At 45.0% G+C, this 22,464-nt stretch overlaps 1 protein-coding gene across 1 annotated transcript in view; it reads right to left on the bottom strand.

Annotated features, from left to right (window-relative positions):
- Positions 1-22,464, bottom strand: part of LOC147728887 (uncharacterized) — a 386,974-nt gene that overhangs the window by 339,618 nt on the left and 24,892 nt on the right. Inside the window, exons 2-4 of the mRNA XM_086963878.1 lie at positions 9,047-9,117; positions 8,833-8,954; positions 3,342-3,482 (exon numbers count right to left, since the gene is read on the bottom strand). Of these exons, the coding sequence (XP_086820004.1) occupies positions 3,342-3,482; positions 8,833-8,954; positions 9,047-9,117 (334 nt within the window). The remainder of the gene's footprint in view (positions 1-3,341; positions 3,483-8,832; positions 8,955-9,046; positions 9,118-22,464) is intronic.

The raw sequence follows: 22,464 nt of genomic DNA, 5'->3' as shown, positions 1-22,464 counted from the left end.
AATAATGGGTCTCATTCGTAAAGTACTGACACAGGATGAACAGAACGGAGCTGTTAAGAGCCTGCCAATGAACTTGGTCACTCTCCCCAGCCTGTAGACCTGTGAACTCTGCCAGGAAGAAGGACTGCTGTGCTGCTGAAATAACTTCCAGTCGGCTGGACTGCTGCTCTGAAAGACTGCTGCCCTCTTGCCTGGGTGAGAAAGACTGGACCTGCAAATCTAAACCCAGAACCACAGAGTAACTCCAAGGGTTAGTTGACTGGCCTCCTGATCAGAAACCTTAGCGAAATAACAGGCTTCCAACAACCGTTAACCCAGCACCTGGACTCTGCCATCTGTGAGTCCTGCCCTCCCAAGTGTTGCCACCCCCCTAGTCCTGGGCCCTTGGAAGTGGGCATGAAGGTGCTCTGCCAGCCCAGCTGTAGATCCAGCAAAACCAATGCATCTCCTCCATGGCGCAGGGCATCTCCTGTCAAACCAGCGCATCACTTTTGCTGCTTGATGCATCGACCTCTGAACCAACACATCGTCTCTGCTGCATGGACTTCCCAGATGCAAGGGCTTCTCATTGCCCATTGCAGCACCATCGGAGTCGACCCATCTCATTGCAAGGACCTCACCTCGCCCAACACAGCCCATCGGAAACAGCCACTGTGCGATGCATTTCAACACAAGGGCATCACCTCGCCCAACACAGCCCATCGAAAACTGCAGCTGCGTGATGCATCTCCTCCCCCAGACCTTGCATCTTCTCTGCTGCGTGACTCGTCCTCGACAAGGGACTTCGCATCTCTTCACATCCAGAATTAAGGTACTGTGTTCAGCAGGCCAAAGCGGGTACCTGTAGCTGGCCCGCGCTCCACAGCGGTTGACCTAAACTTGGACTTTGTCCTAGTCTGGCACAACCAGAAAACCACTTGGTGCTCCTTGGTGCTATTTTGAGTTAAATCTTTAAAACTGCATTCTACTGATTGGATGTTTGTTCTTATGGTCTTGATTCATTTATTAACATTTAATCTGTTTTTTTAAATTGGTGTGTGACTTTTCTTGTGTTGTGTTTTCACTTTATTACTGTTTGAAGTGCTGCATAACTACTTTACAGATTACCTCTATATTAAATCTGACCGCTCCGTGCCAAGCAACCAGAGGGTTGAGCAGAGGTTAATTCAGGGTTTGCTTGTGACATCACCCTGACAAGGATTGTGGTTGAGGTTTGAGTAGGGTTTCACCCTCCTCAACCAGTAACCCAGTTAATTACACACTACAACTACATAAACTTCCACAAATCTACCAGACACCTCTGCTTGGCTGGACTCCTACTTGCACACTCCCACCATTTGCAGCACCTGATCCAGCAGTTGTGCCTTCTCCTGCCTCGCTCCTAAAGCCTGGAACTACCTGCCCCTGCACATCAGAGCCACCTCATCAGTTCTTGCATTCTGCAAGAAACTTAAAACCTGGCTCTTCTCCTAGCTTGACCCTGGTTCGGGTCATACAACTCCTGCTTCAGCACCAAGATACCCCTGCAGTTGTGCACTATACAAATACACAAAACATAACATTGTTAAATGTCATAACGCATTACAGCTCAGTTTCCTGATCTTTGTAAATTAGTTGTAGCTTTTCACTGTTGTCCTTTGGGTATAAAGCCTTCCCTATCCTGTGTCACAGGCAGATATCAGAACAAAACTATAAACTGTCCCCCACTCATCATTTATGATTTTTGCATCATTGCGGCTCTGGATATGACCCCTGAGAGTGTAGAGAGGCTGCATCCGCATGATGCTGCCCCTGTAGTTTTTTTTATCAATATTTAATCTGTGCCATATATGCACAACCATACCACTTTTTAGCAGTGTACTAGATTATCATAGGGTCATGAACAGAGCTGTCTGTAGGGAATTCATGAGATTGTACAAAAGGTGGGTAGCTCTCAAACGTTGGTGGCGGTGTTGCACACTCAGTAACAGGTCAACCTAATGTCTTACTTGTGACTATCTCTGGCCCAGCATTCCTTGACCTATAAAGGCAAATCCCTGCCCCTTAATAACTCAATTTGCCTACAATTGCAGTCCACAGCTGCATGTATAACAGCATGAAGTGTGTAACTGAAGTTACTGATTTTCTGCATACAGATTACAGGTAACTTTTGAGGAAGGAAACTATCAGATTAGTTCATTATCATGATTTCTTTCACAAACACCTAAGGGCCTGTAGCACTTAGGTTACCAGCTTCTATGTGTTTCAATGTAATCTTTCTTATTATAATTTTAAGAATTTAAGAATGTGTGCAATTACAAATTACCGACATTCTTCTTACATAAAAGTGTGGCACATTCATCCAGTCATGCCAAATTATGAAGTTTACAAAGCACAAGGCATTTACAATTTGAAAAATAAGCACTGTAAAACAGAGCTTAATTTGTAAAATAAAACAAAAAAGTAAGTGCCTGGGCCCACCTCAGGATGGCCTTTGCAGCTTGCAAGTACTAACACAACTACTAGACTTCACATGCCTACAAGTGTAACAATTCAGATTATTACTGGCCATCCTAAACTTTAAAAATAGTGAAGTCAGCAGGTATTATTCATATTTAATGTATATTGAATTCTTAAACAACTGTTGTTGTGCTCATGTCAAAATTAGACAGACAACGCCACCATGTGGTGGACTTTCATGAGTGCTGGTGTTGAGAAATAAGTGCCGCTGCTGAGCACTGCATCAAATTGAGCACTGTTGAGAAAGCCTATATCTCTGGCAATGTCTACCAGCGTTTCGGCTTTATCTGTGCTTATTTTGTTATGATTTTTGCAAATCGTTATTGTTGAGGAAGCTGCTGAGCCCTCATTAATCTAAATGCAAACGTAATGTTGGTCTCAAAAAGCACACATTGCCATAGCAGTGCCTGGTACTGAAGGGAACTTCGTTGTTTGTGGATGCGCTTTTTGTGAAAGGGCAGAATGCCATTACTCACAGGGAAAATAGCCAATGGCTGAAGTGTGCTGATCCACTGGACCATGCTGTAGTGGGCAGAAGGAAAATGTGAATGGCACAGTAGTAGACCAACAGATGAAGAGGGCTGGCTGAAAATATATTACGCATATAATTTAGTAAAATCAAACAGTCTTGTTTAACAACAGACCTAATGAGTGTAAGCATTTAAAAACGAAACATAAACACGAGTTAGTAGGAAAAAAATATATAATGTATGTCTTCATCAGCATGTTGAACACCTAATGGCATAAGGATTTCAAATATTCATTGTACGTCGATTCTGTGCTTGTAACTTATCTCAAAATATTTCATCAAACAAATGTGTCAGGTTTCTATAGAATTGTACCTGCTTTTCTCTGTAGGTGGTCACAGTTAAGATATTGGATGGCTTCTTTTTAGGCTTTTGGAAGGTAAGGATGGCCGGCACATACCTAATGATCGGCATGCCATTGACAGGCCTGGTTTTCAGCAGCACATGCTTCCTCACCTTGAAGGAGGACCAGAGCTATGGTAAGTAATATTACATAAGCACACTGCACATTTCAAAATATACATTTAATTAAACCAACCCTTTTATATTACATTTTGAGAACGTTTTTATGGACTGGATACGCATTTCTCTTATTTGTAAATATTTTATGCACTGGCGCACACATGTTTTATTTTACATTTTGGACAACGCCCTCGGTATGTCACACAGATCTGCTGTTTTTGTATTTCTCTTTCCATGCACAAATGTTCAGTAAGTAAACAACTAGAACCCTTTTGTTTAGACACCACACATTTCTTTACGTGGACTACTACCAATGATTGTAAATATCATTATATGCTAAAAGTTAACAGGGTCACACCAAAAAAGTTGAAATATATCTTGCTTGGGACCTCTATAATCCTTATAATCCTATATCCTTAAAATGATAAAGGGGAGAGACAGATCAGAGCAGAGGGAGAGAGGTTTCGATTAGAGAAATAGGATCGCATGAGTGAAACAGAGAGAAAATTCACTTTCACAGGTGGCCCCCCAAAAACGTTTCTGCCTAGGCGTGTTTGTGCTGTTTCCACCCTCTGTGGACACTTTGTATATACTACGACACAGCGCTGTTAAACGCTGCATCTTTGAGGGCAATAATCCATTGGCAAAAGAAAGTTGTCGAATGGTATCATTTAGTCAGATTTCTTTATTCGATTTGCAATAGCGATCATAAAAGCACAGTATAAACAAATAAAACATTGAAAAATCTTCAGTAAATACATGGGCTATCTATAGGCTACAGATTCATCTATAAGCATAAAATAACCCTTGCAAAAATCTAGATGAATTGCAACATACATCTCAACCACTGTTCCCTGTAACCTGGGCGCGTGCGCGCCAGCGCACCTATTTGAATCAGAGCGTGCAGTGTCTTCTTCGCAGTGCGCACACACCATGAGAGGAAAGTAGCCGCGATTAATATGAATACTGGAAGAAAAACAGATAATCTGCCCTTCTCCGGGCTCAGTTAAGAAAAGTCATGCAGCAAGTCTAAAATCACCACGTCTGCTTTCACAATCATTAACATATATTAGTAATTGTGAAAGCACACATTGTGCTGCTGGGCTTTCTGCGTGCTTTTTCTTAACATAGAGCAGCAGTTTGTGGGCCTTTTTGAAAGTTTCCATGTTAAATGCAGCCCGAGTGTAACCATGTTGGGCCCTTTCAAAAAGGCATGCAATCTGCTGCGGTTCATTAACAAAAGGCAGGCAACAAGCCTAACAGCACAACGTGTGCTTTCAGACTCACTAATATGTATTAGTAATTGTGAAAGCACACATTGTGCTGCTGGGCTTTCTGCGTGCTTTTTATTAACACAGCGCTTCAGTTTGTGTGCCTTTTGTGAAAGTTTCCATGTTAAATGCAGCCCCTAGTGTAAGCCTGTCGGGCCCTGCAATTAACATGAAAACTTTCAAAAAGGCATGCAATCTGCCGCGGTTCGTTAACAAAAGGCAGGCAACAAGCCTAACAGCACAACGTGTGCTTTCAGACTCACTAATATGTATTAGTGATTGTGAAAGCACACGTTGTGATGTTGGGCTTGCTGTGTGCTTTTTCTTAACAGAGCTTGGCAGTTTGGGTGCCTTTTTGAAAGTTTTCATGTTAAATGCAGCCCAGAGTGTAAGCATGTCGGGCCCCGCAATTAACATGAAAACTTTCAAAAAGGCATGCAATCTGCTGCGATCTATAAACAAACAGCAGGCAACAAACCTAACAGCACAACGTGTGCTTTCACAATCCCCAATATGTATTAGGGATTGTGAAAGCACACGTCGTGCTGATAGGCTTGTTGCGTGCCTTTTGATGACAGATAGGGAGACCAGAATTTTAAAGCCAAAAACCAGGAAATTTCACATGAACAGAAAAGGAACTACACATAGCTGCCAAGGTTTCAGATTGCTATGTGTGACATTTTCAAACTTTTGGTGCATTTATGAGTGCATTTCAATGACTATGAGTGACACTTTCTTGAGAGCAAAATCAGCCTTGCTCTACCCTGTACACTAGAACCCCATTCCCAATATGACCAAACCTGTCCCACCCAGTGCATTCAAACACCACACAGCCATTAGAACTAACTCCATTCATATCCACCCGAACCAACCTACTCCTTCACAGTTCATCTTAACCACATTCACATCCGCAGTGTTCAGCTCACCTGTGTCAAGCAAGACTCGGGCCAGGTTGAGATGGGGCTAGGGGTCATTGGCGTTGCTTTGCTGATTATTGCAGGAGAGAGACTAGGCCTGGCCTTTAAGGACTGGCCTCAGACCAAAGGATGCATTTAATACCCATAATGGAGCACCGTACAATCTGTGTCAGCAGAGAGGGGCTTCTGCCTGTGCTTCCCAGGGGATGCACTGAGTCCAGGTCCTAACGTAAACTGCACTAAGTAACTCTTAACTTTCATCTTGCTGTACCCGGGCCGTGATGGTGACCCTGATGCCAGTACACTGTAACTGCGTCACACGATAGAAACAGGGCATGTGGTGACTGGTTGTTCAGTCAACAACTGAACAACATTCAGCATAATTAAACTGTCTGAGAGGCTGCAGGTGACTGAGGAAATGAGCAGGTAAGATTTTAATTAAATTATTTCCGATAGCCATCCTGGGCTGCGCCACACTTTCTCAGTTTCCAACACAGTCTACCAAGAGCCTGCAAGTGACTGGCATGGCAGGCTCTACAGTAAAAATATTCATACGTGAGCTTTGTTTATTTAAATACCACAGTGCTGTGATAGTTTTAGCACGGTCCTCAGTATGCACAGCCTGAGTTACGGCTGACATCCTTAGGCTGCTTCTAAACCATGTCTGGTGTGTGTATGGCAGGATTTACTATCAACATACTGGACTTAAGGCTAGTTGCACTCCGGTGTCTCACCTGTGACTTTTGAAGAGGCCATCAACTGCCGCAACGACTTCCCCTGCGCAGGCCAGGCTTCAGGCTGATGTCACGGTCCAGGATGCAACGATTCGTGCAGGCTGCCTGCTAAACATGAAGTACCACCACTCCCGCGGCGGACGCAGTCTGGGTTGGGTTGCGGACAGCCATAGGCATATTAAGGTCGTGCAGGTCGGCACAACAATGTGCGGTACCCACTGCCAAATGTAAACTGACTGTCGTGCCACACGCTCGCACAGCAGGTGGCAGGGCGCCTATAGCTAGGTGCATAATCGGTCTCAGTTTATCGGACATTGGCGCAGGGTAAATCAAGCAGACAATGATTCGCTTGCGTTGTCATGTGAGGTCAGTGAAGCTGAACGCTGGGCCAGCTCACTATGTTGTTACACTGTAGCCCCAAATGCCAGCCCAAATCTAGCTGAGCCAACCCCCATGTCTGCGCAAGCAGGGCTGACCTCGCTGTGCCAGCTTTCTGTAAGTGATGCTAATTACCAGCTGGTACTGGGCTTGACATCAGAGGAGGATTTATAAATGCGTGACTTTGCATTTCAGTGCAGTGATGATGACCACCACACTAAAATGCGTTAGTCTAAGCCTGATGCGTGGTACTTGGAGGGCTGCAAAAGGCATGCAAGAAATGCAGCAGGAGATAAAACTCATAGAATGAATGTTCTGTGGTTGGCTAAGGACAAGACACAACAATGCATTTTCTCAGATTCCATTGTGGTGCAAGCTTGAATAACACAGACACCTCTCAGGGATAGAGCATTCCCATTTGACAAGTGATAGTAAGGGACACATTGTTACATTAAAAGACTTTTAATGGAGAATATGCTTTTGCATACTGTATCCTTTTTATGTTCGTTGTATGTTGCAAACCTGCCTTAAGACCCTTCATGTGGTGCTGTATGTGTAGAAATACACTGCCTTTTTACTTTATTAAGCAAATTTGAGTGATATTTCCACTGACATTTGTCGCTACACCCACCCACGCATTTGGGTTATTGGCGCACATAGCCTTGGCTGCAGCGCACAGAGACCTTATACTGCTGCACACAATGAAAATAATTAGAGGGAACATTGATCACAACCATCTATAAACAACAAAATGAGAAACATCTAGTAATAAGAAACAAGTGGTTGTGCGTGAATGGTATTGTTTGTATCACTTAGCATTGTTTTGCTTAGCATAAGGCATCTGCAAAACATCAGCATTTCAGGATTCTTCATTTGAAAAAATCATATATACAGTATAAACAATTCAAGAATCATTTTGTTCATATCCATGGTGGAATTTTAAGTTCATGAGATACAAATGTTGTTATATTCAATCTAGTGGTGAGATAGGGGCCTTTGGATATGGGGGATTTTCGTGCCCAGCAGAAAAAAGGCAAAGAAAAACTACTGGGGCTGTATTATGGTAAAAGCGCATTTTCATTGTTTGTGCCAGGTAAACCTTTAAATTGGTGTGTGGGGCGCATACAGTGAAAATGTGCTAGATTACAATAAATGTGCTGCCCCCAGGGCAGTTGCAAACTCGTGCTACCCTGAGGCAGCGCATTGAGGTGAAAACTGGATCAGCTGCTTTACAACTGCTCCATTTTTTCACTGTGCAGGCGGTACCCACCTGCACTTTTAAAGGGGTTTAGATATCCCCTTGCAGGTGGGTGCAGTGAATGACTGCACCCGCCTGCAAGGGGATGTCTGGGAGGTCCATAGGCCCCCCTTTGCTCTCTGCAGAGGGAAGCTCTCAAGTGGCGCACTGACAATGCGCCATCTTTTAAATGGCGCACTGTCAGTGCTCCTCCTGAGGGCTTCTTTGCCTCTTCGCCTGTGTCTCTAATATGGCACGCAAGCAGAGGCAAAGGGATTCCCTCATTTGCATGGGGCATGCCCCCATGAAAATTGAAACTGAGGGAACGCCCCCTGCAGATAGCACTGGTGCTTTAAGTATTTAAGTAATTGGTTTAAGTTTAAGTAATTGGTGCTATTTGCATTACGTAAGGGGACGCCCAAGCGTCTGTGGCCGCTTCTGTAATACCAAAGTGCCCCAGGGGTGCGCAAAAGTAGGCGCAAATGCACGTTGAGCCCCCAAGGCACTCACTGTAATACAACCCTTGGTCTTCAAAATCATTAAAGCAAAAAATATTGGTCGACAAAAATCACACTTGCTAGCAGGTAACAGCAGTCAGCCGGGATTTTCTCCATAGGACTTCAGTAGTTATCTACAAGCCCAGATGCAGGCGCTACTCAATCCAGAAAAAATTATTTTCAATTGATCCGCCGGGATGTCCAGAGGGGAAATCCGGAGAAAATAACATTACAACACGCCTAGTTATTTTTGTGCTGTTTGTAAACGTGAATGTGTTCTGTAAACACACTGAATGAAAGAATCACTTACTTTTGAGATGTTTGAAGTCGTCTCGGCCTCTGTGATCAGGAAGTGTTTTTCTGTGTTTTGCAGGATGCCCATGTCAAAGCAGACCAAGACGTGCTGCTTGTCCATGTGGTGCATTACCTGACCTGGGAATCAGAACGAAAAGCAAGGAGTCACTGATCTGTATATCAGAGCTCATCTCAATTAAAAATATACTGTTCCAACAAAAGCTCCTCACCTGCATAATAGAACCCATCCACCCTCCATCTGCTGAGGACCCTGTCGCCGACCATGAGGCGTGTCTTCTCCCTGTTTGTATACAAGAGACTCGTTACTGTCAGTTCACTTATATGGTGGGTCTGTAGAAACAACACAGAGTTTAACACTTCTTGCCAAGGTTATAATTCAGATGTTTTCTTTTATATTCAATACTCTTCTCTATATGCCTCCAAGTGATAGAGCATTCACCTTGATGGGTATCTTACAACATTATTAATAACTTGTTTTCTACATAGCGCTTGCTTCAAAGTTTTTGCCATTTCTTGATACTATAGGTGACAAGTGTTACAACTACCCAGTTTAACAGTTCTCTACACAAGTACCTCAAAAGTGTGAATAGCCAGTGAACCTACCGAGCCACCTTGCTGTAAGACCATAGAGGTCAGTAATACTTGCAAAGTATTCCTATTGTTTTCGAGAAGATTTACATTCAATGCTGCACAGCCAGATTAAAGACTTTAGTTGGTAGCGCCAGTCTAGCGCCTACTCCTGCCTTCATCCTGTTATTTCTCACTTCCAATGCTTTAACATCTTTCCTGCACAGAAAGCATTTGCATCGAACATTTCGCAAGACGGGCGTATTCCAGAGAACCATATAGGTGTTTGCTCATATACAACCCCTTGTCCTCCTTCATCAAAGGACACTGACTGGATTCTTAGTGACCTGTAGCGTTCCATTAAAAAAAAAAAAAATCATCGAAATTGTAGAGAAATTTAGGAGAAACAAAAAATGTAGATCCTAGGGCTAGTTACTGCCACAGGAAATTCACTCACTATCTGGCCCAGAGGTTTACACTGGAGTGATTTCGTGCCTTCATCTAACCTTTCATATTTTGATGAAATTCATTTGTGGACAACAACCACTGTTCGAGCAACTATACCAGTGGAGGCCCCTCAGCTAAGGCGGAGGAGCTGCGCCCCACTGCTTTGCAGCAGTGAAATAAAGAACAAATTAAATGATAATAACTTGATGTTATTATCATTTTATTTTGTCTTGCTCCAGCAGCCTAGCGAGGTAGGGCGGGGCAGCCCTGCTCTCAGAGCAGGGGTAGGAGTGGTGGGATCACTCTAAGTGGGCTTGAATGTTTGGCGGGCCTTAGCTGTCTAGGGCTGGCCAAACATTTGTGCGCACTTTGCACCTTCTCCACTCAGGCTGTATTGCGGCCTGGGGGGAGAACATGCCCAAGCCCCCACTGCCTCTCTGAGTGCCGAACCAAGGTACTCAGACCAATCACAACATTTCATTGCAGTGTTGCGATTGGCTTAGGGAAGCCTGTGTGTGCTTCCAGTTTCGACCAGAACAAGGGACTACGGAGGAGAGACGCAGCGAGGAAGTGGTGAGAAGGTACCTTTTTTTCTTTCGTTTTTAGGTCGAGCCTAGACGAAAGCAAAAGCAAAGCTTTTGCTGTCTAGGTCGACAACTTATGTTATCACTCTGGGGGGAATGTGGACAGCAGACTGACACGCGCTTCTCCTGCCGGAGATTTGACCTCGTGGGCGCGCTTTGGCCTTGGCTGCTCGTTGCGCTTTCATTCATGTGTAATGTGCGCGTGTCAGTTTCGCTTTCATTTATGTGTCATCAAAGGGGTGGCGTCAACAACGCGGAAAAGGCTTTAAGAAAACGTGCTCGCACTCTACAGCCCCCGAAGCCACACCGCATGTGAGGATTCCAAGTGCGGCTCGTGCACAAGCGTACTAAATCGCACTGTGCCTGCCTGTACGCCACGTACGCCTGAAGCGTACTCCAGCGCACTGTGTCCCCACTTCCCGGGGCCGCGCCGCACCGCGGAAGCCGCCCGCTCCGTGCTGCACTGCCGCCCCGGGGATCCTGTCTGCCTCGGAGTTGAAGCAAGTTTGGGAATCTTTTAGAAATTGTTAAGGTTTGTGTGGGATTTCAATGCCTTCAGAGTGGAGTCTCTCTGACTGTCTCTCGCTGTGAATGCCACTATCGGAACGGCGTTCAGTGCTGGTTCGAAACATGATTGGTGGTGTCAATTTAGAGAGTGTCGTGGAGGACTTTTCCGCGGGGGTCTGACTCGCGCGGTCTCTCTCTGAGGGTCTCTCGCCTTTGATAGTTAAGCGGAAAGTGTTCTGCAGTGGGCTGAAACATGACTGGAGGGTTGTTTAGAGGCGAGCCCGTTTGTGTGTGTGTTGGGGGTGGGGGGTCTGATCTCGCTGTCAGAGAGGGGAGTCTCTTACTGGGGGACTCTCGCTTGGAGAGTCTCTTGCTTGGGGTGGTTTACTGAGAAGTGGGCTGTCTCTTCGGAGTTAAAAGGTTTGGGAGTTCCGTTAGCAGAGGTGCGTGTTCATACAGGGTAGCAATCATGGGGTGGCTGTGTGTCTCGCGTTCTGTCTTAGGGGGGGGTCTCTTACCTTGCACATCCAAGGCCAGCTTCTTCCAGATGGGGGCGAATTTCTGGCAGTGCCCGCACCAGGACGCGTAGAACTCGGCGAACCAGGCGCTGCTGGAGTTGAGCAGGTGGTGGCGGGCCGAGTCGGAGTCCAGGATGACCAGCGGGCCCTCCCGGGAGTACATGCCGGCCCAGCCGGGGGCCCACCGGGCCCAGAGCAGCCACAGCACACGCATCTCGGGCATCATTCTGCGGGGAGTAGACCTGCAGGGCCGGCCCGGCTTGGGAGAAGACATAGAGCAGGCGGAGGGACCTGCCGCGAGGAGGGAGAGAGGGCAGAGGAGCGCGAGCCTGAGTGACAGGGCGGGGGAGCGCGAACCTGAGTGACAGGCCGCGTTACAGGCTCGGAGGCAGGAGCGCTGGTGGGTGAGAATAATAACAAAAGAAGGGGGCTCCCCATAGGGTTTCTTAATGATATAGGCAGGCCAAGGGGGGAAGAACAACTATATAAAGAAAGAGAGAAGGTACCCTGCCTGATATTTATAAGGGTCCTAGCTGAAGGATCCCAATGTGATAGAAGGGGGGGGTGGTTAGCCCAGAGGCTGAGACTGCACAAGGCAAAAACCAGGTCAATCCAAACAAACTCAACAACATATGTTGAAAAAATACATATTTATTTTTCTCTTTTTAAATATTTTCAAAAGACATACATATATGAATTAAATAGTCAGTAATATTCTGTGAAGCACATAGCAAAAATTCTTTTCGGGATTAAGATTCGCCCAGTACTGACCACACTTCAAACAAAACTACCACACTCATTCACACCGGGATTTTCTAACTATGGTTGAAACATTCAGCTTCCATTCATACATTCATATAGTCCTGGCGTAGACAACTATAGATCTTCAATAAGTTGCCTAAATCGGGGGGTGAGGCCAGATGACGAGCACACGGGCACTGGCAAAAAAGTCAAACAAATATAGACAGAGTCAACTGGATGCAAACAAAGTCCATGTTTACTCTACTGCCGTCGCCGGGGTGGAAGCGCCAAGGGCTCCGTGGCACTTGTGATACCCGTTTTAAGATCTTTCAAAACAGAAGGGTGCGTGTGGGTTTTTGGGTATTCAAAAATCCCAGGTGAAATCCGACGAACACCTAACCATACTCGACTGAAAGCTCCTGTGCCAAACTTTTTACCAAATAATATATTTATTAGGGTGGTGCAATACCTCAAATACCCCTATTCTCTCCACCCACCCCTCTACACAGGATGTGCCCCTGCAGTTTGGCTACTGGGATTTTTAAAACAACACGTGTAATAGTGAAAAGTAGACTATCCGTCTGAATCTGCGTTGCGCCCACGTGTCTACATTGACCAAGCTAGGTATTCTGAAGCAAGGCTTGACTGAAAGTGACACACCTGACATTAGTTCCACTTTGGTGTTTATCTGTTCGTTTTGTGGCACAATTTTGTTTCTTAGTTTCCTACTCATGTTTGGCAAAGCTTCCCTTTCATTTGCAGAGCATTTTAGCTCAGAGCTCTGCTCTGTTTTTTTGAAAACAGGCCTGTAAATCTTGCTCTTACCTTGTAACATTTGCAGCGCATGCGAAGACCTTTCTATTTCCTCTTCCCTTACCCAGGACATGCTATCACATTTTCACATAAAAACTACTTTCATCTGATTACATTTAAGTAGATATTTGTTTCCACAATTTGCTCTTTTCAAACATTTTGTTTAGACAATAAACTCTCATGTTTTAGCAATGGGAAGAATGACTGGTAAGGAATGTGTTATGCCTGTCTCATTTCATGAAAACTGAATACGACTAAATGCTTCCAAACTTAACGGCCATAGCTGTTTATAAGGCAAGAAACAGTTTTTTGTCGTGTCGATCAGAAAATGGCGCCTCCCGTGTGTAACGTAACTTTATGTTCTTAAGTAACTTATATGACGGTGCCACAGAAAGGAGGAGAACCTCTAACCTCCCATTAGGACCAAGATCCATATATCATTGTTACAACATAGATTTGTGCACACGTCAATTTATGGCAGTATAAATACTGTCAGTAATCACAACATGAAAGCAACACAAATAACATATGCAGCCGAAGCCTCGATGGAAGTGCTTCTTCAAATCTGTTTTATTCACATCGCCCAGCCTGGCTGGGCGATGTGAATTGTGTTGCTTTCATGTTCTGATTACTAAGTCACGTAAATACAACACACATTGCATTACAAATGCTATAGGTGTCACATTTGCGAAAGTTAAAACTATTGGCATTGTAAATGAAAAAGCTATTAATTTAGCTATTTTCCAAAACAAAACATAAATAAAAAATTTGTAATTTACAATACCAATTGCTCAAACTTTCCTAATGCGAGACCTATTGCATTGCAAATGCTTGTTGTTTTACACTGCTCCCCGCCCGTGCTGGCTGCCACTGAACTATACATGGGGGTAGGTCATCATTTGTGTTGATCTGCAGGAAGTGGTCTAGAAGGGCATCCCTGGCTGCAGAGATAGGGCTCTTGCGGAAACTGGGGCATCCTCGTAGCGAAGGGCCTTGCTCTCGCCTTTCCCTACTGCTGGATCGCCCCCCACCAGGCGGCAACGCCGGGGGCCTGAGGTGCTCTCTAGTGTAGGGTAAGGGATCGCTTGGCCAGGAGGAGCACGAGGCAGGTAAAATATGCCCTCACGTGCATACGGTTATTGTGTTTAAAAATGCCCAAGGAAATGTCAGAGAGGTCCGTGACCTCATGAAGAACAGCATGAATGAAGTACCAGTAGGTGGAGAGGGCCGAACAGTACCATATTATATCATATTGGATGGTGCATGGCAACAGGGGCAGCCGAGGAGGGTAATGGGAAAAAAGAATGAAGTTGTTTAGGTACCACATAAGCTGAATGTGAATTGTATAGTCTTAAACTGCGCATTGCGGGACACCAGCCTGGGGGAATTTGAGGACCGCTATCCATTCTGTGTGGTGGAGTACCCACCCGAAGTCATTCTCCCATTTACCCCATAGGTCTGCCAGTGATAAGCCTGTGTGATCTTTCAAGGCTTTGTTAAGCCAGGTTATAAGGTGGTGACCAGTTCCCATATGCAATAGAGTGTGCAACACCAGGTGAGTTTGTGGTTCTTCGGCCAGTGTAGATCTGAGAGTCCAGACTGAGTGTATAGCAGAGCTATTGGTATGCCAAGTACATGCCCCTGGGGAGGGCATGGTTGGTTATGAGTTGATCAAAGGGGAGACGGTGTTCTTCTGCAAATAGGTTGCCTACTGTAGACAGGAACCAGTTGTGCCAATGCATAGGTTAGCTTCAGAATAGAAAACTGGGAAGCGCAGCAGGTCCAGCATGGGGAACGGGATGCAATATGTGGGATGTGGCATGTAGGATAGTAGGCTCTTTTTAGGCACATGCAAGCAATCATTACCTGAAGCGATTGGAGGGTGCAAGAGGTATCATGAGATAGGCGAAAGCCCTAAAGAGTCACAGGGGCGGAGGGGGCCAGACCCGTTACTTGTTTTTCCTGTATATCGCTTAGCCAACCAGCGCGAGACCTATCGGTGCTGTGCCACCATGAAGTAGGCTTCATATAAGGGGGCGCCAAGTGCCCTAGTACCCACTGGGAGCTAGAATTTATGTTGCACAATTCGGTGGCACTTGGTGCCCCTGATGAGTTCTCACACAATCGTATCCAACTCACAGTAAAAGCTCTGAAGGTGGACGGCAGGTAAGTTGACTAAGTATTAACTAAGTATTCCCTGTCATGGCTAGGGGGCAGGACTTTCCAAAATTGCACCTGCTATTTTAGGGCAGGAAGGACCCTTCTCAGATTGCCTTCGAAGAGGTCTGCTGGGAAGTGGTAGAGTCTGATCCCAAGGCATCGGACTGTGTCGCCCCTCCACAGTAACATGGCACCCCCTAGATGCACCTCAATGGAGATTGATTTGCAACGTAATGGGAATAGGCATGATTCAGCCCAGTTGACTTGAAGGCCAGCAAATTCGTGCAAACTGCTGCAGTGTGGTGTGCATGGGGTTCAGGTCTAAGTGGATGTCACAAATGTAAAGAAATAAGTCATCAGCGTATAAGGACACAACGTGTGTTACTCCGTCTAATGGTATCCTCTGGTCTCTCCCTCCTGGCGAACTCGAATGGCATGTGGTTCCGTGGCCAAAGTAAAGAGCAGAGTGGAAAGGGGGCATCCTTGCCTACTAGGTTTCAATATGGATACCAGAAGGGATTATTACCAGCTAGATTACATATGGCTTGTTTGACCTCAGGGACAGCAATGTGTTCATCCAGGTCTTTTCGGATGATCACCGGCATGCAAGGAAGGGGTAGCAGAGTCAGGAATGTCTCAGCTTTGCCGATATGTGGTTGGGGGGGCACAGTGTACACTGAGGAGTACTACATGAAGAATACGTAGAGAATTTTGGGTTGTGCTTACATGTTAGTACCAGGGGGGAAGATCTCCAGTATCAGCCCTGTGTGGGCGTCTTGGCGCACCAACCATGTGAGGAGATGACCAGATTTTTCCTCTTCTTGGGGTGTTTTGGCCACGTAGGCAGTGAGGTTGAAGCAGCACAGCTGCTCTAGTAGTGAAGCATAGTTGGCTTTGGTCTCAGAGACTGAGGGGCGTTTGGCGGTGTCAAGGACTGCAGCATTTTCCAAAGTAGTGATCAGCTGTTCAGAGCGCTCAAGCTCCCTATAAAACATTCTACCGACTTCCACTATCTCCCTCTGGCAAATCCCCCTGGAAAAGCATCCAACTAAAGCACTCTAGTAGAGGCTGTATCTTTATTTTCCGTAAAATATTGTATGATGTGGAGGCGGTGGGACTCACGTTAGGCAGGGTCTTCCAGTGTCTCCTGCGGAAGGTGCCTGGTGGAGACTGGGGGCAGCGGTCATTCCACGTCATCTCCAGGGCATGGGCTTGTGTCCAGAAACTATGTGGCCCAGAAAGTTGGCGTGTTTGGCTAGATCTATAATGGATGTGGAGAGAAGAAAGTGGTCAAGTCTGAATTATAGGTCGTTTACTGCTGAGTAGAAAGAGCATACTCGCGAGTTGGGGTTTAGGGATCTCCATGAATCCACCAGGGTCCTCTGGCTAATACAGCTCATGAAACATTCTGTCTGAGAGTATGAGGGACATCGGGAAAAGTGGAGCCACGAACGGTCAATATGGAGGTCAAGAAGGCAATTGTGGTCACATCCTGGGATCCAAGGCTACCCAGCTCTGTCCGTCAGTACCTCAGATAATGTCATTCAAAATGGTCCCTGGTCCACATTGGGGTGTAAATGCTACCTAAAAAGGATTCAGGAGACGTTGAGATGACCTTCCACTATGGCATACTGCCCCTCTTTATCTACAACTGAATCTAGGGTCTGAAAGGGGACTCCCAGACGAATCCAAAACAGAGCCCCATGGGTGTAGGCTGAGTAGTTGATAGCCCTGAAGAGTCTCCTCCAGTACCTGAGCAGGTGTGCCAACTCTGTCTGGGTGATGTGTGTTTCCTGGAGAAATATAACTTGGACGTCCTGGCATTTGATGTTGGAATAGAAAGAGTGGCACTTCCTTGCTGAATGCATGCCCTTGACGTTCAGGGTTAGCAACCTCGTCCTGTCAAGCGGTGCCATGGAGGTGATAGGCTGACCGCTCCATTGGGACTATGGGACTATGGGGCTAGGGGAAGAAGAGTCTTCTAGCTGGCCCTAGAATGTGCTCCTTCAGTCGTGGGTATCTTAGAGGTGCAGCCTCAGATCAGTAAGTAAAGAACTGTAGGGACAGGGGAGGTGTAGAGCATACTGCAATAGCAGCACACCCAATCTGGGTAGTATTGTGAACCATGAACGAAGATAAGAGGGGACTTGCACGTGTAATATGCAGTTACTGAGGGGTGGCCCTGGATGAGGCCAGTATTGTCCTCTGGGGTCAGGCATTTGTGTCAACGGGGGGGAGTGGAGCAGTCAACTATGTACAGGGTTCTTTCCCTCATCAAGAAGCTGATGAGATGGAAATGGTGGCCCACAGCTCAGCGAGTGGCATAAGCCAAGCAACAGGGATCAGCAAGGGGCAGGATTAAGGGAGTCATAGTATAGTGTCTACCATTTGGGGCGTGATCGGCGACAGTGGCTGGGAGTCTCGGTGAAGTCCATCTGTTGCAGTGGAGTCAGAGTTTTATATTTGTTTCAAATTAATAGGGTTATTCAAATATGTAATGTGTTTGAAGTTAAGTACTTTCCCTACTGTTGGTTAGACTGGAGTGGGAATAGTAAATTTTACCCTGATGAAGTCCAGCGCTTTCGCAACTGCAGCACAGACTGGAGTGGGAATAGTAAATGTAACCAATGTTCCCTCTAATTTGTTTCCTCTGTGTGCGGCAGTGCAAGTTCTCTGTGCGCTGCAGGGAAGGCTGTCTGCACCAAGCATGCAAGCGGAGCACAATAGGATATAAATCTCTGGCAAATACCACTCAGAACTTTAATTTACAATGAGAACGAAAACAAGGGCATTTCACTCATATAGCTCTATTTATCTAGGTCTTGGGATTTGCAATGTGCTAATTCCATAAAGAGTTTGGCTGTTTCTTCTAGAAGTTGTATACTTCTAATATGTCTAGGTCTGTTTATGAAGAAGATACAACAATCATGTGATGAAAAAAAATGCTATTGGTTGGACAGTCGCAAATGAAGGACGGTATGTGTCAACAGCACTGTGCAAACCTGAGACAGATGCATCACATTGAAGTTTTGCAAAACTTTTTTGTTTGGGTTAGCTAATGTGCCCTCACCAATCTTTAAAAAAAAAAGGACTGGTTGAAAGCAAAAAAAATACTTGGCCTGCAAAAAGGGCACACATTACTAGTTCCTGGCACCGAAAACAACTACTCTTTAAGTAGCTGTCCTCCTTCTGAAAGGGCAACATGTTGTAACTTACAGTGAAGTCAGCCAATAATGGAATAGGACTGATTTATTGCCCTGTGATGCATGCTGGAATAAATTAAAGAAACATGTGAATGACATAACAGCAGACTAATGGATGATGCCTGGTTAAAAAGCCCTATAACTATTTAAAACACACATAATTAAAAAAAAACAAAAGGGCTTGGATAACACCAGGCTTATAAAAAAAGGGACATAGAGGAGACTGAGAGTGAGCAAGATAGACAGTATGTTGCCTGAAAGTGTATGTCTGACGTGCAAGACTGTAGGCGAAGGTAAGTGAGAGAGTGTGTGAGAGAAATTTTGTCAGTGTCTATACATTCAATGGAAATATAGTAATCGCACATTGTGTGCTGTACAAAAGCTGAATAACAATACTCGAGGCCACTGGAATTATGCAGCAGGGAAAGCACCAAATTATGCGGCAGTATTGACTAAATTATGCAACAAAAGTAGGCAAATTATCAGGGATAATACAGCACATGTTTTCATGTTGTTATTTTATTCTTTTATAATTTTTTATACATGGTAATCCTGTCTGTGCAATGATTTCACCTTATTAGGACCAGTTTAGCAACCAAAGACAGACACAAGCAACTGAGCAATGCCCAGCTAACCTATGTGAAGAGCCTTCTAAGGCACGCAAATATATGTCACAACATTTTAAGTAACTTTTCATTCGTTTGAGCTAGAAACTATTTTTATTTGGTGTAAATCTGTAGATTTATGTTTCAGATAATTAATCATGTGGCAAATCCATAATTAGACAAAAACAAAAGCAGTGGTTGCAGAATTACATAATTCCAGTGGCCCAGGTAATACCTAATACTTGTGATGCTGTATTGTAACATGTGTTTCTGCAAGCCCATCCTGCACAGTTTTAGCCTACTGATTGTTGCGTTACCTAAGAATATGTTACTGGAAGAGAAGGAAGTGTGCAGATGTAAAGCAGTAGAAGTCTATGCCAGCAACTGAGGAAAGGTAGAGTGCCCGACAAGGACAGTGATGGGACAGAAGTGATAGAGACAACTTGGAAATTTATGCCACCCCTGCTTCACAGTAACCTGTCAAACTTTATTGGCTGTCAAATAAACACAAGACTTTTTTTTGTACAGCGAGCATTCCGAATGCAAGTATTTGGAAATGCTTTTATATGTGCTAAAGAACTAACATGATACTCAGTGAAAAAGTATTTCAGCAGTATCACACAATTTGGTCAAACATTGATTGATCCTAGGTTTCCCAGTTGCACAATGTGCAATTCAGCCACCAGATTTATTTTTTGCCACTTTTACATAAGGCAAACCTAGAGCAGATGTAACCGGCGCTTCCACTTAAGCTAATATTGATGCCCTTATGTGCTGTTCTTTTCTCACAAAAAAGGGATTTTACAGCAAAAAAACAGCAGTGCATAATGTGTAAATATGCAAAATTACCTTGGAACACTGGTTTTAAAAAGGCCTACTAAACGGTTTCATTGAGAACCCTCGGATATCTCAGCACTAGTCCACTTGTAGGCATAGAGTCAAGATTTCATTCTAGGAGACTGTAATCAGGGGCTTACTGAGTGCTTGGAACAAACAGGCCTTCAAGATGACGTAATGTATGACAACAGGGTTTCCCAATAGAAGAATGAAAGAGTATGGAAAAATATGGATGCTTCCCAGGAAACTATGGTAAGAACTATAGGGGCATATTAGCAAGGGCTTCATCACCGCTTTAGCGTCACTTTTTGCAGCTAAAGGGGCGATTTTTTTATCGCCCTATTAGCAAACGGTCGCTAACAGCAGTTAGCGACAGTTTTAAGGTGATAGCGACCGGTTTGGGCCCACTTTGCATGTCAGCGATATTTATCGCTAATGAAATGCAAAGTGGGCGTACCTAAACTGTTAGCAACTGAAAGCAGTCGCTAACACTGCTATCGCCTATTAACAACGCAGGCTGTGCAATACAAAAATTCATGCTAAGCGCGATTATCACCAGAATCTAATGCCCGCTCAAGATCTTACTTACCCGTGTTGTCAATGGGGGTGGATTTTCATGTTAGGTCCCCATTGGCGTTAATTGTATGAATATCGCTGGATTTTCGGCGATATTCACGCATTTAGCCGCTATAGCTGGATATTTTATTGCATTAGAGATAAACGTTGCTAATAATGTGTTATATCTGCGATAATATCCGGCGATAGGCAGCAATAAAAAAACATGCTAAGCGCGTTTTGCGGAAAATACCGCATGTCCTTGCTAATATGCCCCTATTCTCTATGTTGCAAATGGTGGTTGGTTATGTAAAGCAGGGACTACTGGATGAGGCTGAAAACCAGGTAGCAACACACCAGTAAATACAGGGTCAAAAGGAAAGATGCAAAATGGTCACCACTTTTAGGAATGTTGCTTTGACAGACAGTGCCTTAAATTAGTAACTGTAGTAAAGATAACTGAACCCAAAGACGGCTTTAGCATTACTGGCACTCAGTGCGACAATTGTTTTGGCAGTACCCCCATTGACGACCTTCTCCAGGAATTCCATCACTACCATCCTCCAACAGTGTCCCTCACAGTCCCAAAGCTTCTCTCTGACATACATTTCGTTTTTAATAGATCTGCTCATTGTTCACTCACACTCAGTTCTATGATCATGGTATATGTCAGTCACATGTTCTTTGCAGCAGGTACGTGAACCCTCTGCACTTCTTTAGGATGAGGTGAAACTGCCACTAGACAAAACTCCTCTCTCTATCCAGCAGGCGCATTAATCCAACTTGTTTTATGTGGAACAAAGTCAACATTACAAAAGCAGTAGTGAGCTTTTGAATAACAGCAATATTCGCCAATTTCTTCGTGCTGGGCCGGAGCCAGTACATGGACCCAGCTCCAAGTCCCATCGGAAAACAGCAATTTCATTATTTTATTTTTAGCAGCCTTTACCAGAGGCAATTGTACAGAGCACTTTCTAAAATTTAAGTAAAAGCAACTCCAATCCTACATTGCGAAAAAGGGCTTACAAATCAGCATACAATAAATCCTTTTTTCCTGTAACATTCAGAAGCGCGTGCATGTCACAAACCCTGCAGACTCACAGAAATATAAAGTAAACATTTCTTGTGAACCCAGCAAACACTGACATGAAAAGCAAAATCGGCATGTATAACTGCCGCCTGCTCTGAGCTCTCTTAAGGTATTCCACAGGCCCATGGTAAGACTAACCTGAAATGTGTACTTGTGCCGTAGTGCCACTGCGCCTCAACGGCAAGAAAAAATAGCACCTTTCACAGTGCTCAAATTTAAAAGCCACTATATGCGCGCGTTCCAAGAGAGTTTGCGCACAGGTGAAGGGCACTATGCATGTGCGTGTGTGCCCAGGTTACTGGGAACAATGAATGTAACCCCTCAGAAGTCCAATTCTTTCCCTACTATAGCACAGACTGGAGGGGGGAAAGTAACTTTAACCCCTCCGAAGTCCAATGCTTTCCCTACTGCTGCACAGACCGGAGTGGGAATAGTAAATATTGCAACTCTTAAGTCCAATGCTTTCCCTAATGTTGCAGAAACTGGGGTGGAACTAGTAAATTTAGCCTCCCTACCTCTGAACAGACTGGAGTGGGAATAGTAGATCTTACCCCTCGTCAGTCAAACACTTTCCCTACTGTTGCACAGACTGGAGGTGGAATAGTAAATCATAACTGTAGGACTTGGCCTTTTTGGTTAAAGTTCCCTAAACATTTTGCTTTCCCCTAGACCGTTTTCCTGACGTAGACATGCCAATTTAGATGCTTTGGGTACTGTGCCACTGCTGATCAGTGTCAAAGTACAGGAGTTCCCTATGCAAAATGTAATGGTGATTGGTTGGCCATGATTGGTATGTTGCCTTACTAGTAAAAGTCCCTAGTGATGTGCACTGTGTGTGCAAGGTCTAGTAATGCAAGGGTGCACTGGGAAGGGAACTCAGACCTTCAGCGTAGGGCCTGCGCGCAGAATGCTAAGTTAGTGCAACCACTTGTCAGGCCTGACTTTCCCTTTTACATACACATGGGGCACCCCTGTGGTAGGTACCAAGTAACCCCTGGGC

Source organism: Lissotriton vulgaris, chromosome 3_1, assembly GCF_964263255.1.
Source record: "Lissotriton vulgaris chromosome 3_1, aLisVul1.2, whole genome shotgun sequence".
Lineage (NCBI taxonomy): Eukaryota > Metazoa > Chordata > Amphibia > Caudata > Salamandridae > Lissotriton > Lissotriton vulgaris.
This window is presented reverse-complemented; position numbering and strand designations above follow the sequence as displayed.